The sequence below is a fragment of the Macrotis lagotis genome, chromosome 4 (genome assembly GCF_037893015.1).
Source record: "Macrotis lagotis isolate mMagLag1 chromosome 4, bilby.v1.9.chrom.fasta, whole genome shotgun sequence".
NCBI lineage: Eukaryota > Metazoa > Chordata > Mammalia > Peramelemorphia > Peramelidae > Macrotis > Macrotis lagotis.
The window spans coordinates 269046500-269063368 of NC_133661.1; the positions used below are offsets into that span (position 1 = coordinate 269046500).

At 33.4% G+C, this 16869-nt stretch overlaps 1 protein-coding gene across 1 annotated transcript in view; it reads left to right on the plus strand.

Moving 5' to 3' along the window:
* MDGA2 (MAM domain containing glycosylphosphatidylinositol anchor 2) overlaps positions 1 to 16869 on the plus strand; it is a 701528-nt gene that overhangs the window by 215928 nt on the left and 468731 nt on the right. The window contains exon 3 of the mRNA XM_074236282.1: positions 9966 to 10140. Within this exon, the coding sequence (XP_074092383.1) occupies positions 9966 to 10140 (175 nt within the window). The remainder of the gene's footprint in view (positions 1 to 9965; positions 10141 to 16869) is intronic.

Here is a 16869-nt window from a genome sequence, read left to right on the forward strand (position 1 = left end):
CCTTTTGCAGGCCATAGGGTTTTGGCAACTTACCTGGTGCTGATATGAATATTTAATGTGAGTTGAGGACCAGTGAAGTGTTTCCCGGAGTTAGATTGAAACACAAGGTGATCTGGTCCTTGGAGGAGGAGACCTTTTTTGCTTTGGTGTTCTAGAAGCTGGAGGATGCCTATGTGCCTTGAGTTTTGTCAAGGCATGTGGTAGTTCCCAGAGTTGTTACCTTGGCTATCCTAAGATAGGTAGGGGGTCTTGGTGTTGGCATTTGCCTGTTCAAACATACTGGGGTTCAGGTATGCTATGGCTTGCTAGAATGCTTTCTGTCATAGAGTGGGCTCCCTTCTTTTTCTCACACTCGAGTGAGATAGACCTTTCCCATGGTTCCTCCATATTTTTTGAGTTAAAAGATTTTACTCTATCTCCTTGCTGATTCTGCTATTACAAAATTTGTTCTGGTGCTATATTATGACTGATTTTGAGGTAAATATGAGAAGGTTGTAATGCCTCAGTTCTTATTCTGCTATTTTCCAGATTGTTTTGATGATTTCATTTTTGCAAAACATTTTGAGATTTGGTATGCTAAGCCACCCTTCTTTACATTTTTTTAATTGATTCATTTGATATTCTTGTCTTTAGTTCTTCCAGATTAACTTTGTTATTAACTTATTTAGCTCTGTAAAATAATTTTTGCATCATTTGATTAGAATGACCTTAAATAAATAAATTATTTTGTGTAGAATTTACTTGGCTTACTCATGAGCAATTAATATTTCTCAAGTTGGTTAGATTTGATATTTTTTGCATAAAACATTTGTAATTGTGTTCATATTGTTCATGGATTTGTCATGGTAGGAATATTGTCTATGATTTTGAATGAAATGAAAGAAATTCCATTTTAATGAAATGAAAGAAAATCCTTCTTCCTGTTGGATGCTGTTGATAGTATATAAAAACTTTTCTAATTTATGTGAGTTTATTTTCTATCCTGTTACTTTGTTAAAGTTGGTATTTTTTCAATTTTTTCAATTGATTTTACTGGTTTCACTAAGTGTAACATATCATTTGCAAAGTGCAGTACTTTTCTTTCCTCATTGTTTATTTTTCTTCAAATTTCCTCTTGCTTTTCCTGTTGCTAAAAGTAGATTTTCTAATAAAATATTGGATTAAAATGATGATAATTTATATTCTTGATTCATTTCTTTTGGATAGGCCTCAAATTTATCACCATTATAGAAAATATTTGTTAATTATTAGAAAAAATACCAATAATTTCTATGCTTTCTGGTGCTTTTAAAATAGTAAAAAGAATTATATTTCATTTAAAGTTTTTCCTGCATCAACTGATATTACATTTTTTTTTGTTACTGACAAGGTCAATTATGCTAAACAGTTCCCCAATATTGAACCAGCTCTGCATTTTTTGTGTTAAGTCCTATATTGTCATAGTGCATGATCTTTAAGATATAGTGCTATAATCTGCTTTTTTTAGAATTTTATTTTAAAAATTTATATCATATTCATTAAAAATGTTAGTTTTCTTTCTAGCTGGTTTAGATATCAAATCCACATTTGTGTCATAAAAGGACACAAAAAAGGACTCTTACTTTATTTTTTCAAATAATTTATTTAAGGGGCAGTTAGGTGGCACAATGGATAGAGCACCAACTCTAGTCAGGAGGACCTGAGTTCAAATTCAAACTCAGCCACTTAATACTTACTAGCTGTGTGACCTTGGTTAGTCACTTAGTCCCATTGTCCCACAAAAAAGAAACAAAAAAATTCAAATAGTTTTAATGATATTGAGATTAATTGTTCCTTAAATGTTCAGAAAAATTCACTTGTGAACCCATCTGGCCTTAGAGTTTTTTATTAAATGATGGGACTTATTGATATCTTTTAAAATTTCTTTTTCCTAAATTGGATATTTAAAAATTCTATTTCCTCTTCTTTTAATCTGAGCAATTATCATTTAAAAATTTTTATCCATCTCATTTGTATTGTCACTTTTTTGGGCATATAAGTCAGCAAAATAGCCCCCAATAATTTATTTTTATTGTTCATGTATTCATCTTTTTCATTTTTGTTACTGGCTATTTTGTTATCTTTTTTTTTAATAAAAAATCAAATTAACCTATAGATTATTTATTTTATTGTTCTCCCCCCTATAAAACCAGCTCTTTAGTTTGGCTTATTAACTTCATATTTCTTTTACTTTTGGTCTTATTAATTTCTCCCTTAATTTGCAGGATTTCTATTTTAGTGTATAATTGGGAGTTTTGAATTTGTTTTTTTTTTTAGTCTTTTGCAGTGCATGCCTAATTTTCTGATCTGATTCTTTTGTTGATATAAACATTTAGAGATATAAATTTCCCCCCAAGTATTGCTTTGCATTTTACAAATTTTGGAGTGTTGTATCATTATTGTCATTCTTTTTCTGATTTGCATGCTCCGTGATTTGTCCCATATATGTTAACTATTGATAGTTCTTCATTGTCCATGGTACTTTTTAGCAAGATTTAATTTCCCCACTTATTCCTTTTAATTAGGCCTATTTTTGCTTTTGAAAAAGCAAAAAGTTATGATATCATGATTGCCTTCCCTCATTTTTTTACTTCAGCAGAAGCATAACAGTGTCTGTCCATGTTCCTTCTTTTAACTCTTTTGTGTCTTTCTTGTTTCAAGTGTGTTGTTGTAAACAATATATTGTAGGATTTGATATTCTCATTTCTTTAATTTTATGAATTTTTCTTCTTCCCAGTTATGATTACTCACTTCATATCTGTTTCTGTCTGTCTGTCTCTCTCTCTATATTTTGCTTCTAATAACTGCCTTCCTACTTCCCTGAATATGTTTGTTCAGATATGTGTGTGTGTGTTTGTGAGTGTGTGTGTGTGTGTCTTTTTGTGTATTTCTGTATCAGTTAGGTGAGAATGAGGTTACAAGTATTGCTTACTCTTCTCCCCACCAATTCTTCCTTCAGTATAAAAGCTCATCCTTTCATGCTTTTTTGTTGTTGGATTACTTTCTCCATTCTTCTCCTTCCCCACCTTTCTTTGACTGTTGTCCCTCTTTCTCACTCATTCATTTTCTTTACATCAGCCCCCCATAATTGATTCACTCTAATGTTATCTTTCTATATAGAATTTTTGTGACTGCCCTTAAAATTATAACATTCTTTTTTTAAATTTATTTTTATTAAAGCTATTATTTGAGTTTTACAATTTTCCCCCAATCTTGCTTCCCTCCCCCCACCCCCCTACAGAAAGCATTCTGTCAGTCTTTACTTTGTTTCCATGTTGTACCTTGATCCAAATTGGGTGTAATGAGAGAGAAATCATATCCTTAAAGAGAAGAAAAGTCTAAGAGGTAACAAGATCAGACAATAAGATATCTGTTTTTTATTTCTAAATTAAAGGGAATAGTCCTTGCACTTTGTTCAAACTCCACAGCTCCTTATCTGGATACAGATGGCACTCTCCTTTGTAGACAGCCCAAAATTGTTCCCGATTGTTGCACTGATGGAATGAGCAAGTCCTTCAAGGTTGAACATGACTCCCATGTTGCTGTTAGGGTGTAAAGTGTTTTTCTGGTTCTGCTCATCTCACTCAGCATCAGTTCATGCAAATCCCTCCAGGTTTCCCTGAAATCCCATCCCTCCTGGTTTCTGATAGAACAATAGTGTTCCATGACATACATATACCACAGTTTGCTAAGCCATTCCCCAATTGAAGGACATTTACTGGATTTCCAATTCTTTGCCCCCACAAACAGGGCTGCTATGAAAATTTTTGTATAAGTGATGTTTTTACCCATTTTCATCATCTCTTCAGGGTATAGACATAGTAGTGGTATTGCTGGGTCAAAGGGTATGCACATTTTTGTTGCCCATTTGGGCATAGTCCCAAATAGCTCTCCAGAAGGGTTGGATGAGTTTATAGCTCCATCAGCAGTGTAATAGTGTCCCAGATTTCCCATATCCCTTCCAACAATGATCATTATCCTTCCTGGTCATACTGGCCAGTCTGAGAGGTGTGAGGTGGTACCTCAGAGAAGCTTTAATTTTCATTTCTCTAATAATTAATGATTTAGAGCATTTTTTTCATATGGCTATGGATTACTTTGATCTCCTCATCTGTAAATTGCCTTTGCATATCCTTTGACCATTTGTCAATTGGGGAATGGCTTTTTGTTTTAATAATATGACTCAGCTCTCTGTAAATTTTAGAAATGAGTCCTTTGTCAGAATCATTAGTTGTAAAGATTGCTTCCCAATTTACTACATTTCTTTTGATCTTGGTTACATTGGTTTTATCTGTGCAAAAGCTTTTTAATTTAATGTAATCTAAATCATCTAATTGGTTTTTGGTGATGTTCTCCAACTCTTCCTTAGTCATAAATTGTTCCCCTTTCCATAGATCTGACAGGTAGACTAGTCCTTGATCTTCTAATTTGCTTATAGTATTGTTTTTTATGTCTATGTCCTGTAACCATTTGGATCTTATCTTGGTAAAGGGTGTGAGGTGTTGTTCGAATCTAAGTTTCTTCCATACTAACTTCCAATTATCCCAGCAATTTTTATCAAAGAGGGAGTTTTTATCCCAATGGCCAGACTCTTTGGGTTTATCAAACAGCAGATTATCATAGTCATCTCCTGCTTTTACACCTAGTCAATTCCACTGATCCACCACTCTATTTCTTAGCCAGTACCAAACAGTTTTGATGACTGATGCTTTGTAATATAATTTTAGATTGGGTAGGGCTAAGCCACCTTCTTTTTCACTTTTTTTTCATTAAGCTCCTGGCAATTCTTGACTTTTTATTTCTCCATATGAATTTACTTACAAAAATTATAACATTCTTAGAAGTCATCATCCTCCCCTATAAAAATGTAAAACATTTAATTTTACTGGGTTCCTTTTGATTTCACATTCTGTTTATTTTTCCATGTGACTCAAGTTTTGTATCTTAAAGTAAAATTTTCTATTTCATTCTAGTCTTCATTTTTCAAAATTCATTTGTGGTTCTAATTTTTAGTTATTCTCTTTAAATTTTCTTATTTTTGATGAATTCATTTTATATTAATCATTTTTTGTGGAAAATAGTTCTGTAATTCAGAGTTGAACCTAACATTTTGAATAAGTATCAATTCACCCAAAACCAAAAATTTGATAGACGTTCATTCTTTATTCCTTATTTCTCTTACATTCATTTGCCTCAGATTTTCCAGTCATTCCTTTGTGTTTGAATGCTTTCATTCTCATTTTTTTAACATTAGTAAGAATGTGATTATGGCTATATTGGTATATAAGGTACTTCTGTTTCTATTTTCAACTTCTTTGGAATATAAACTTAGTAATAGGTATTATGGCTTCTTGCATAATTTTATATTGATATCCAAATATTCATGCCTCTACTATCAATGTGCTTTCCTCTCGCCTCCAAACTTGTCAGTTTTATTCTTGCCTTTGATAATTTGAAAGGGCAGAGTTGAAACTTCAGTTATTTTCTTCTACTTTTCTCTTCAAATCATAATGATAGGTATTTTTCATCTCATCATATAGTTAGATATTATTTTTGAAATGGATCTGATCTTTTAACCACTTATCAAGGAATAGTCTTCGTTATTTATTTGTGCTGATTTCCTATATAATTTGCATATCAGAATTTTGACACTGATATTTAATACAAATATTTGTCAAACTATATCATTGATTTTATTATTGAACTTCTTAATCATTTTTATTTGATTACTGAACTTAGTTTTTAAAAATATTGTATTTTCTCAAATTATATATAATTTTTAAATTAATTTTTTCAAGTTTTGAGTTCCAGATTCTATCCCCCTTTCCTAAGACAGTTTCGTACATATGAAATCATGTGAAATATTTCCATATTAGTCATTTTGTCCAAGAAAACTTGAACAAAAAGGAAAGAAAATGAAGTGGAAAATATTATATTTCAGTCCTTATTTAAACAACATCAATTCTTTCTCTAGAGACAGAATTTTTCATTCTGATTCCTTTGAGTTTTTCTTGAATCATTGTTTTTCTGAGAATAGCTAAGTTATTCATAGTTGTTCATCTTAAAGTAGTCTTCTTACTAAATGTTCTCCTGGTTCTACTTACCTCACCTTTTTTCAGTTCATATGTCTTTCCAGAATTTTTACTGAAATCATCCTGCTTGTTATTTCTTATGGCACAATAATTTTACATTAAATCATATACTAAAACATATTCAGTCAATCCCTGACTGATGGGTATCTCCTCAATTTTCTAATTCTTATCCACCACTAAAAAGAACTGCTATAAATATCTTTGTACAAATAGTTCCTCCCACCCTTGGGCAGCTAGGTGGAAGTGCAGTGGATAGAGCATTGTAGTAGGAGGGGAGTTCTAATCCAGCCTCAATTGACACTTACTAGCTCTGTAATCTCGGGCAAGTCACTTAACCCTGACTACCTCACATTCAGGACCATTTCCAGTTGTCCTGATCCATATCTGGTCACTTAACCTACCTGACTCTGGAGACAATGTCCTAGCAAAGCCCCTCCCTCACTCAAATTGTCTAATTGTGATTGTCATGGAATCACCTCCCTGATTCGTGGTCTTCTTCAAGAATGAAAGACAAACATCATCATCCTCTCCCTTTTCCCTTTTTTGGATCTCTTTGGGATACAGACCTAGTCATAATATTGCTGGATCAAAGGGTATACCTCCAAACTACTTAGTTTTACATCTTCAAAGAATTCTGTTTTATCTTTTAGAATATCATATGTTTCTTCTTTGGTTAAGAATTATTTTTTGAGAAAAGATAAAACCCTCACTCTTTGCAGATGGCATGATGGTATACCTAGAGATTCCCAAAAAATCATCTAAAAAACTACTAGAAATAATTAGCAACTTAGCAAAGTTGCAGGATATAAGATAAACCCTCATAAAACTTCAACATTTCTATCTATCTATTATCTATCTATCTATCTATCTATCTATCTTTCTATCTATCTATCTGTCTATCTAATCTGACTTGCAAGATGCAGCAGAAAGAGTTAGAAAGAGAAATCCCATTCAAAGTAACTTCAAGGGCAGTCTAGGTGGCACAGTGGATAGAGTACTGGCCCTGAGTCAGGAGGACCTGAGTTCAAATCTGGCCTCAGACACTTAATAATTACCTAGCTATGTGGCCTTGGGCAAGCCACTTAACCCCAGTGCCTTGCAAAAAACCCCTCTAAAACAAATTAAAAAAAAACAAAAAAGCAAAGTAACTTCAGACAATATAAAATACCTGGGAGTCTACCTGCCAAGGCAGACTCAGAAACTTTTTGAAAACAATTACAAAACACTTCTTACAGAAATTGCTCATGGATCGGTCGAGTTAATATAATAAAAAATGTCAATTCTACCAAAATTAAACTACTTGTTCAGTGCCCTACCAAACAAAATTCCAAAAAAATACTTTAATGAGTTAGAAAAAGTTGTAAATGAATTTATATATAGAGATAAAAAGTCAAAAATTTCCAGGGATTCAATGAAAAAAGTTTGCAAGAAGGTGGTTGAGCCTTACCAGAGCTAAAATTATATTATAAAACATCAGTCATCAAAACTGTTTGGTATTGGCTAAGAAATAGAGTGGCAGATCAGTGGAATAGACCAATTACAATAGCAGGAAATGATTATAGTAATCTTCTGTTTGTTAAATCCAGAGTCCAGCTATTGGGATAAAGACTCTCTCTTCAACAAAAACTGTTGGGAAAATTGGAAGTTAGTAGGGAAGAAACTTAGATTACACCAGCACCTCACACCCTATGATAAGATCAAAATGGATACAGGATTTAGACATAAAAAACAATATTATAAGCAAACTAGAATATGAAGAAGTAGTTTACCTGTCAGATTTATGGAAAGGGAAGCAATTGATGACCAAAGAAGGGATGGAGAACATCATTAAAAACAAACTAGATAATTTTGATTACATTAAATTAAAAAGCTTTTGCACAGACAAAAACACTGTAAACAAGATCAAAAGAAATGTAGTAAATTGGGAAATAATTTCTACAACTAGTATTTCTGACAAAGGACTCATTTCTAAAATATACAGAGAACTGAGTCAAATGTTCAAAAAAACAGGTCATTCCCCAATTGACAAATGGTCAAAGGATGTGCAAAGGCAATTTACAGATGAAAAAATTAAACAGATTCATAAATCATTACTTATTAGAGAAATGCAAGTTAAAACATCTCTGAGTTACCACCTCACACCTCTCAGACTGACCAATATGACCAGAAAGGACCAATGATCAATGTGGAAGGGATGTGGGAAATCTGGGACACTAATACATTTTTGTTGGAGCTGTGAACTCATCCAGTCTTTCTCAAGAGCAATTTGGAATTATGCCCAAAGGGCAACCAAAATGTGCATACCCTTTGATCTAGCAATACCACTACTGGGTATATATCTTGAAGAGATTATGAAAAGGGTAAAAACATCACTTGTACAAAAATATTCATAGCAGCCCTGTTTGTGGTGGCAAAGAATTGGAAATTAAGTGAATGTCCTTCAGTTGAAGAATGGCTTAGCAAACTGTGGTATATGCATGTCATGGAACACTGTTGTTCTATTAGAAACCAGAAGGGATGGGAATTCAGGGAAGCCTGGGAGGATTTGTATGAACTGATGCTGAGCAAGATGAGCAGAACCAGAAGAACATTGTGCACCCTAACAGAAACACGCAGGTGGATAGTCAACCTTAATGGACTTGCTCATTCCATCAGTGCAACAATCAGGCACAATTTGGGGGTATCTGCAATGAAGAATATCATCTGTATCCAGAAAAAGAATTGTGGAATTTGAACAAAGATCAAAGACTATTACATTTAATTTAAAATAAACTGTTATCTTATTATGTAAATTTGCTATCTCATACTTTATTTTTTTTCCTTTAAGGATATGATTTCTCTCTTATCACATTCAACTTATATCAATGTATACCCTGGAAACAATGTAAAGACTAACAGACTGCCTTTTGTCAGGGGAGGGAATCAAGATTAGGGGAAAAATTGTAAATAGCAAAATAAAATCTTTCTTTTATAAAAAAGAATTATTTTTTAAGTTGACTGATATTTTTAGTTAGTTTTTTTTACCTGTTTTGGAGTTATCTCTCTCTCTCTCTTCATATATATATGTATATAGTGACATTGCTTAACACCTGTGAACTTTTGTTTCTTCATTTATAAAGTGCAGATAATAATATACCTACTTCCTCTCAGTTTTTGTGAGGCTAAAATGAAATAGTGTATTAAAATTACCATTTTCAAGTATTTTATCTATGGCATTTGCTTTTAAAATCTGGATAATCAGAAAAATATATAAAGTATCCTCTCAGCAATCCAGAGAGCTAGCACAACTGTATTACACTGGCTATAGGCTATGTTATTCCCTTCCAGAGGAAGAAAAACAAAAAACAAAATACACACACACACACACACACACACACACACACACACACACACACACACACAAACACAAAGACACGCCCCTTCAGAATCTGATGAACACTTTATAAAATTATCTCTCATGTATCTTTCCCCTTATTCCTAATTCTTTATACTGAAAATAACTAAATTGTAAACATATTTATCATTTATGGATGTACAATGCTAACCTTGCTGTTGCTACTGAGGTGAGGGAGGTAGGAAGGGAGGGTGGAAGGAAATTTTGTTACTTAAAAATATGCATGTGCATAAGGATGAAAATAAAAAAATATATATATATACAAAAATATATAAGCTATATATAATTCACCTATAAAATTCATAATCTTGAGGTTTTTAAACAATCCTTTAGGAATGAGATGGGTTATTTGCTTGGAAAGGATATTGTTTAGAGATGTCATCACTTATTAATTTGTTCTGTGAGCAAACAGCTAAACTAAAGTAACAATCTTTTTTTTTTTTTTTTGGATATTTGCTCAGATCAGATGGACCAAAACAGCAGGAAGTGCCTCTGACAGATTTCAAGATTCAAGTGTCTTTAATGAGACCTTGAGGATTACAAACATTCAGAGACACCAAGGAGGTCGATACTACTGTAAAGCAGAAAATGGCTTGGGATCTCCAGCAATAAAGTCAATTAGAGTGGATGTGTACTGTAAGTAAAGAGCTAAGAAAACTTTTTTTCTTACTGTTTCTTTAATTTTAAAAACAAATGATTTAAATAACCATTAAGATTATCCTACTGATTCCATTAAATATTAAAAATATAGTGTTTGAGATAGAATATAGTGACAACTGAATTACAAAACCTTATTTAAACAGCTTGTTGAAGTAAACAGGCATTTTGAGATAGCAGATTAAGATATTTGAGTTTACAACTTGTGTCTGAATTATACTACTTGGGTGAGCATTAAGAAGTTAACTTTTCAGTCTTTCAAATCAAATCTCTAAGATTCTTAACTCAAAGATGGGAGAAATTTCCTACACTAATAAAAATTGCAGTTCCAGGTCTTTATTGCATTCCAATAAAAAGGGGTTTAAATAATATATATGTAAATGAATGAATGGGTTATATTATCAGTTTAGAAGAAGCAATCTTAGAGCTCATTGATTATAGCATCCCTGGTTTACAAATTAAGAAACTGTAGCTATGAGAGGGTGTAGCTTCATGGAAGTCACACAACTAGGATTGAGGTGTTATTCAAACCTAGGTCTTCTTGACTCCAAGTCCAATATTCTATGCACTATATCAGTCTTTTAAGAGTTTGTCAATCATTATAAAATTTATTTTCAGCTTTGTTGACTGTTAAGTTACACACACACAGGCACACACACAGACACACACAGACACACACACAGACACACACACACACAAATCCACAACCTGGCTTCTGTTCCACTATACCTAGTTGAAAGGAACCACCAAAGGTAAAATTGGAAACCTTCAGTTTGTAGTTTGTATTTAACCTCATATTTCTGATCCTTATTGTTTCTTCATATATGTACTTCAACTGAAAAAAAAAAAACTAAAAGGGGAAAAGATCTTATACTTTGTTGATTAATTGCCTGAAACTCATTCTCATTCAATCAAAAAGTTAACCTATCTTCAGCATTTGAAGTTTGATTTTTATTTCTGTTGTGAAATCTATATTTTTTTGCTTTCTACTTGGGCAGAAATATGGATAAGCAAGTGAGAAAACATAAGTTATGCTAGCCTTTCCCTCTACATGTTCCTCATTTCACTGCTTCATTCATATATATAAACTTTTTATTCCTTCCTTCACTCATAGCTCCCATTATAATGTCTGCCATATGGTAAATATTTAATAAATGCCTACTGATTACTTGATTGGTTCTAGAACCCATAACCCAACCTTCCTTCTTATAACATTGTCAACCTGTCCTTCTAGATCAATTTTCCCCTTCAAACTAAGGAAATTGGACTGTCTCTCTTCCCCTCCCCTTAATCTAATTCCCATCTTCTCCTCCCTCACTCTCAAAATATCAAACACACATAGTAGTGACTTTAATATAGGTCTTTTTATTCCTCCCACTTAAATTTTCCTTGTTTAGATTTTGAATTCCTTGAGGGCAGGGATTGCATTTGACCTTTCTTTTTTGTCTCCTTTATTAAGCTTAGTGCTTTGCATATGGTGGGTCATTAATAAATGTTCATTGAATTATTAAAGTAGGTGTGACCTAAAATTGGTTTATTTTAATGTTCCTAATAGTTAATTTTTTTTGCTGTAACTTTCTTTACCTAACTGACCTTCCTTTATTTTGACAGCTGTGAAATTTTTTTGTCTCCTATTTCATTTCTATATTTGGAGATAAAGTATATATACCAGAAAGCTATTAACATAAATTTAATGCTACTCAGGAATCAATTCTCAAGTTATTTTGAATGAAAAAATTTAAAATAAGGTATAAATTCACAGAAGATGCTTTTATTTTTTAAAGGAAAAAATCAATAAGATTAATTATCCTTCATCTAGTTATTTATTTACGAGAATGACTTATGCATACATTGGTAATTATCTGTGGTATAAATTTAGAAAACAAATGAACAGTATTTTTTCCACTAGTAGAATAATCTTTATATTCATATAGATGACTGAGAGTTATAAAAATATTTCACATTTAATATTTGATTTCAGAATGTATTTGACTTGATGGCAAATAGAATTTTGAAGATTTCTAACCCAACATGAATTGTGGATAGTGTGCTAGAATTGGAGTCAGGAAGTCCGAAGTTCAAATCTTTATCTTGTCTAAGGAGATAACTATGGGCAAGTCACTTACCTTTTTTGAGTGTCAGTTTCATCATCTGAAATATTAGGGAATTGGACAAGTTGATCTCTAAAGGATAACATTTCTTTCTTTAAACATATAATTCTTTGATCTTCATACATCAAAATCATATAAATATTCTTGTTAGGTATGAATTAAAACTTGTTGGCTACAAATTATATTAACAAATAGAATAAGCAAGAATATTTGCTGGAGTATTTGATGTGGGAAAATCTGAGGGGCATAGCTGTGGTTTGTTGGGGTGATGAAATCACCAAATCTCTGATTCAGGATGGTAAGAAAGGTTGGATTTTAATTCACAGGTTCTGCAAAAGATCACAGGTTAATACAAAAAGTTCACAAGTTAACAAAAATTCACAGGTTAACAGCAAAGAATTAAGAAAGGGGAAAAAGAAAGGGGAAAGGAAACAGCCACTGGGCTTAGATCTTTGGTAGCTCTCTATTATCTTAGTGAATTTACATGTGAGAAGATGGATGAACTGAATAATAAACATCAGAGGTTCCCAAAAAATATCAGACAAGCACAGGAAAGGCTTGACAAATATTTCTATAATATTTCTTTTTCAACAAGGAGATCTATCTTTACCAAAAGTATGGTAGTTTTCCTCATCATTTGGATGGTTGATTTAGGGGTACTTTTATATTTTATACTTCCACATTTCTTTTTAAAAAATTTATTTATTTAAGGTAATTGGGTTAAGTGATTTGGCCAGGATCACACAGAAAGGCATTTTTTTTTGAAAGAAAGAGAAAAATTGTGTTTCAGTCTGTGTTCTGATACCATCATCTCTGTCTCAGTTGGATCACATACTTTATCACAAGTCCATCATAGAAGTTACTTCCATATTTTTCTACTTTTGCTGTTGATGATTATAATTCTCTCCATCCATTCCTCCCCACTACCATCTATTAATATTTTATCTCTCCTTTCACTCTGTCTCTCTTCAAAAATGTGCTGTGGGGCAGTCAAATGCACAGTGGACAGAGCACCAGCCCTGGGGCTAAGAAGCCCCAGGTCCACATCCCACTCCAGAGACGCAACAACCCCGACTCCGTGGTCCTGGACAGGCTACCCAATCCCACTACTTTGCAAAAAGTAAAAAAGAAAATGTGTTATATCTGACTATCCTCTCCTATGATCTACCCTCTCCTCTATTACCCACATCCCCCTCCCCTCCCCCTGTCCCCCTTCTCTCCTTTTTCTTCTAAATGTCTATACCCTATTGAGTGCGTATGCTGTCTCTTCTCTGAGCCATTTCCGATGGGAATGAAGGCTCCCTTATTCCCTCCTTGCCTCCCCCCTTCCGTACTATTACAAAAGCTACATGAAATATCTTAGCCTATTCTACATCTCCTTTCTCTTACTCTCAGTATATTTCCCTTTCACCCATTGACTCAATTTTTACAATATATTATACCTTCAAATTCAGCTCTCTCCTGTGTCTCATCAATAAAATTTCCTTTTAACTGCTCTATTAAATGAGAAGGATCATATGAGTATTATCAGTGTCATTTTTCTATGCAGGAAACCAAGCATTTCATCAACAGATGGGCAATTATTAAGCATCTGAAATCAGATTTGAACTCCGGTCCTCCTGACTGCAGGACAGGTGCTCTTGACTCCAGTACAGGTGCTCTATACACTGCTCCACCTAGCTGCCCCGTTAAAGGATTCTTGAGTACATCATACATCTTTTTTTGGGGTGTGTGTGGGAGGGGGGAGTGGAGATAGATTTATGCAGCAGTTGCTAGATTTTGCTCATCCTGCATAAGAGACTTCAAATATTAGATTTTCAATATGAGCATTTACCTTAGATTTTGGTAAGCATTACAATCATTTCTCAATTTATTGTATTGATTTGAAGCATACCAAATTGAGGATGAAGATGTTAATATTTCACATCAAACTTAAAAGTGTAAGATTTATACTTTTTATTGAGCTGTATTACCAGTTCAAACTATTTCCTAGCACTCAGTTGGTTCCATGATTTTATTGATGAAGTTATTCCTTTCATTGTCTGTTCTTATTATTTTTACCATTGTCTTCCCATATAGCCTAAATTAAAAAAAAGTATTCAACAATCTTATTAGGTATAGAACTGCTATATTTGACCTCATACCTTAGCTAGAGCAAAGTCCTAAGTTTGAGGATTCACAGGAAATTAATATTTGGAAATTAGTACAAATAGGAGTTTTGCTATATTACAGAATATAGCAAATAAACAAATCTACAAATGCAGTAGAAAGTTTTAGTCACACAGTTGCAAAGAAACTCATCCAGTTTGAAGGAGAGTGAAACATATACAGGGTCAAATATCTCAGTGGTAGAACATGCTCGAAAAAAAGAGCCTGATCTGTGATATTTTATAACTTTAAAATGGGCTTGGTTGAGCATAAATCAAAGTCAGATGTAAAAAAAGTCATTCCTCTTGAGGGACAATTCCCCTAGAGGGGAAATTGTTACTTATCTGTTAGTAGGCTCAGGTGGAGTGAACTTCCCTCTGGGGACCAGATGAAAATATGAGATGTCAATCAGCGACCCTAGGGTTAGGTGTGGCTCATAGCCTATTGCAGTTGACCAGAGTCTGATTCTGTCATGAGCTGTGATCATTGTTGCTTGACATAGAATCAGAATTAGTCAATAGAAAAAAGACAGTAGAAAGGTACAAGTTAATCTGACACATCTATATATTTTGGGGTTTTTTTGAACAATTTACTCTAAGTGACTCCATATTGGAGCCTTGTCATTATTGCTCTAACAATTATATTTCAAAGATTACAGTGATTACTTGGAATCAATCTGTCTATTCTTTCTCATTCTTATTAAAGCCTCACTTTTTCTTGTCATTCATGTCCTTGATGTTTTTTACATAACCTCAAACTCAAATTATCTTTAATAAAATGTGCAATCTATTTATTTCTACTATGGGTTTTTATGGTTACTTATAATTTTTTTCTATGCCAAGATTTTAGTGTTCTGTTATATTCTTTTGCATATCTAGTAATATCTATGGTATACTTCTCCATTTTGCATTTGCATGGGTGGGTTAAATGTTGAGTGATGATTTTTGTTCTTTATTCTCAAAAACGATCATAATTTCAGGGGAGATGATGCCATGATGAATGCATGAATTGGGTTTGAATGAGGGGATAGTTGGGATAAGAGCTGAGACCAGAAGGCAGTCTTTTGGTGGTCCTATGTGACTTCTTTTTTCTCTGTTCATCCCCACTTGCTGCTTCTTGTTTTCTTGTGATTGTCTTCTTGTCAGAGGGTGACTGTTAATCCAATATTCTATAGAGTCTATGGCCAGATATCCTACTGTTACAAGCTTAAACTTAGGCTAGAGTCTTGCATTTATTCAAAAAGGGTTCATTGGAAGAGTTAGTATAAACAGGAGTGAAGCACATTTATAGGGCACACATGTGATCAACTGCTCCTTGCTCAGATACTAAAATTTCTTCCTCTCTGTAGAATGGAAGGAAGCCCTATCTTTAGCTGTAGCATTTCTATTGGGGGCAGGGGTAGCTTAGAATGATTCCAATAATTCATTCCTCTCTATAGTCCAACTTTCAACAGCCAGAGCTAGATCATTTTTCAAGTTCATTACCAGTTCTCTTTGCTTCCAGAGTCCCTATTCCATCAAGTATCTCTTAGCCTTGAGAAACTCCCTCTGTGTATGTGTGTGTGTGTGTGTGTGTGTGTATGTCTGCAGTCTGATTTCTCAACAGTGCTCTAAAATATCTTATGCCAACTCTTTAACAGTTGATTTTCCTTGATCAAGTAGCTTTGCTGTCAGATTGCTTGGTATGTGGTGGGGGAGGGAGAAAACCTTCTCCTGGCTCTCCCTACCCAAAGAATTAAAGATCTGGATTTTTCCTTGACTGCCAACACTGTCTTTTGTCTGTTTTCAATTTTTCAAGTCCTTGCCAATGTGAAAAGCTTATCTTTTATAAAGAATCACCTGCTGTTAATAATTTTTACCATGTCAACCCTTGATCAGCTGTAGCTATATTCCAAAGGTTTTATCAATTGGGAACGGTGAGGAAATGATATCCATTCTCTATCCTTTCCCTTTCTTCCTTATTCCCTCCCCCACCATTTCTGAAATTACATCCCTTTTTATACTGTATGTACATAGTTGTTTTCATATTGTCTTCTAGAATGTGAAGTCTTTGAGGACTTGGGTACAAGAGCATAATGAATGCTTATTGGGTGATTAAATCTTACCACAGTTTTATTCACTGATTATAAATATTGATTTACAGTTTCTAAGAATATGGCCCCAACCCCCCTGCCCCAATCATACCTGTTATGAAAGATTTTAATCAAGAAAAATAATGAACAAATACTTATTAACAACTTACTATTACAAAAGTATAATTATTCTAAGACCACTCAAAATGTATAGTTTATATTAAAGTGTAATATGAAGCTTTGAAGTTTGGCTTCAAGTGTTGTCTCTGACATCTGCTATCTAAGCAGAGGCATTTCATCACCCCGGGGGTGTTTCTGAGCTAATAAAATCACAATATAATTTTCTTCCTAGTTTTTGAAATATAGGGAATTTTTGGT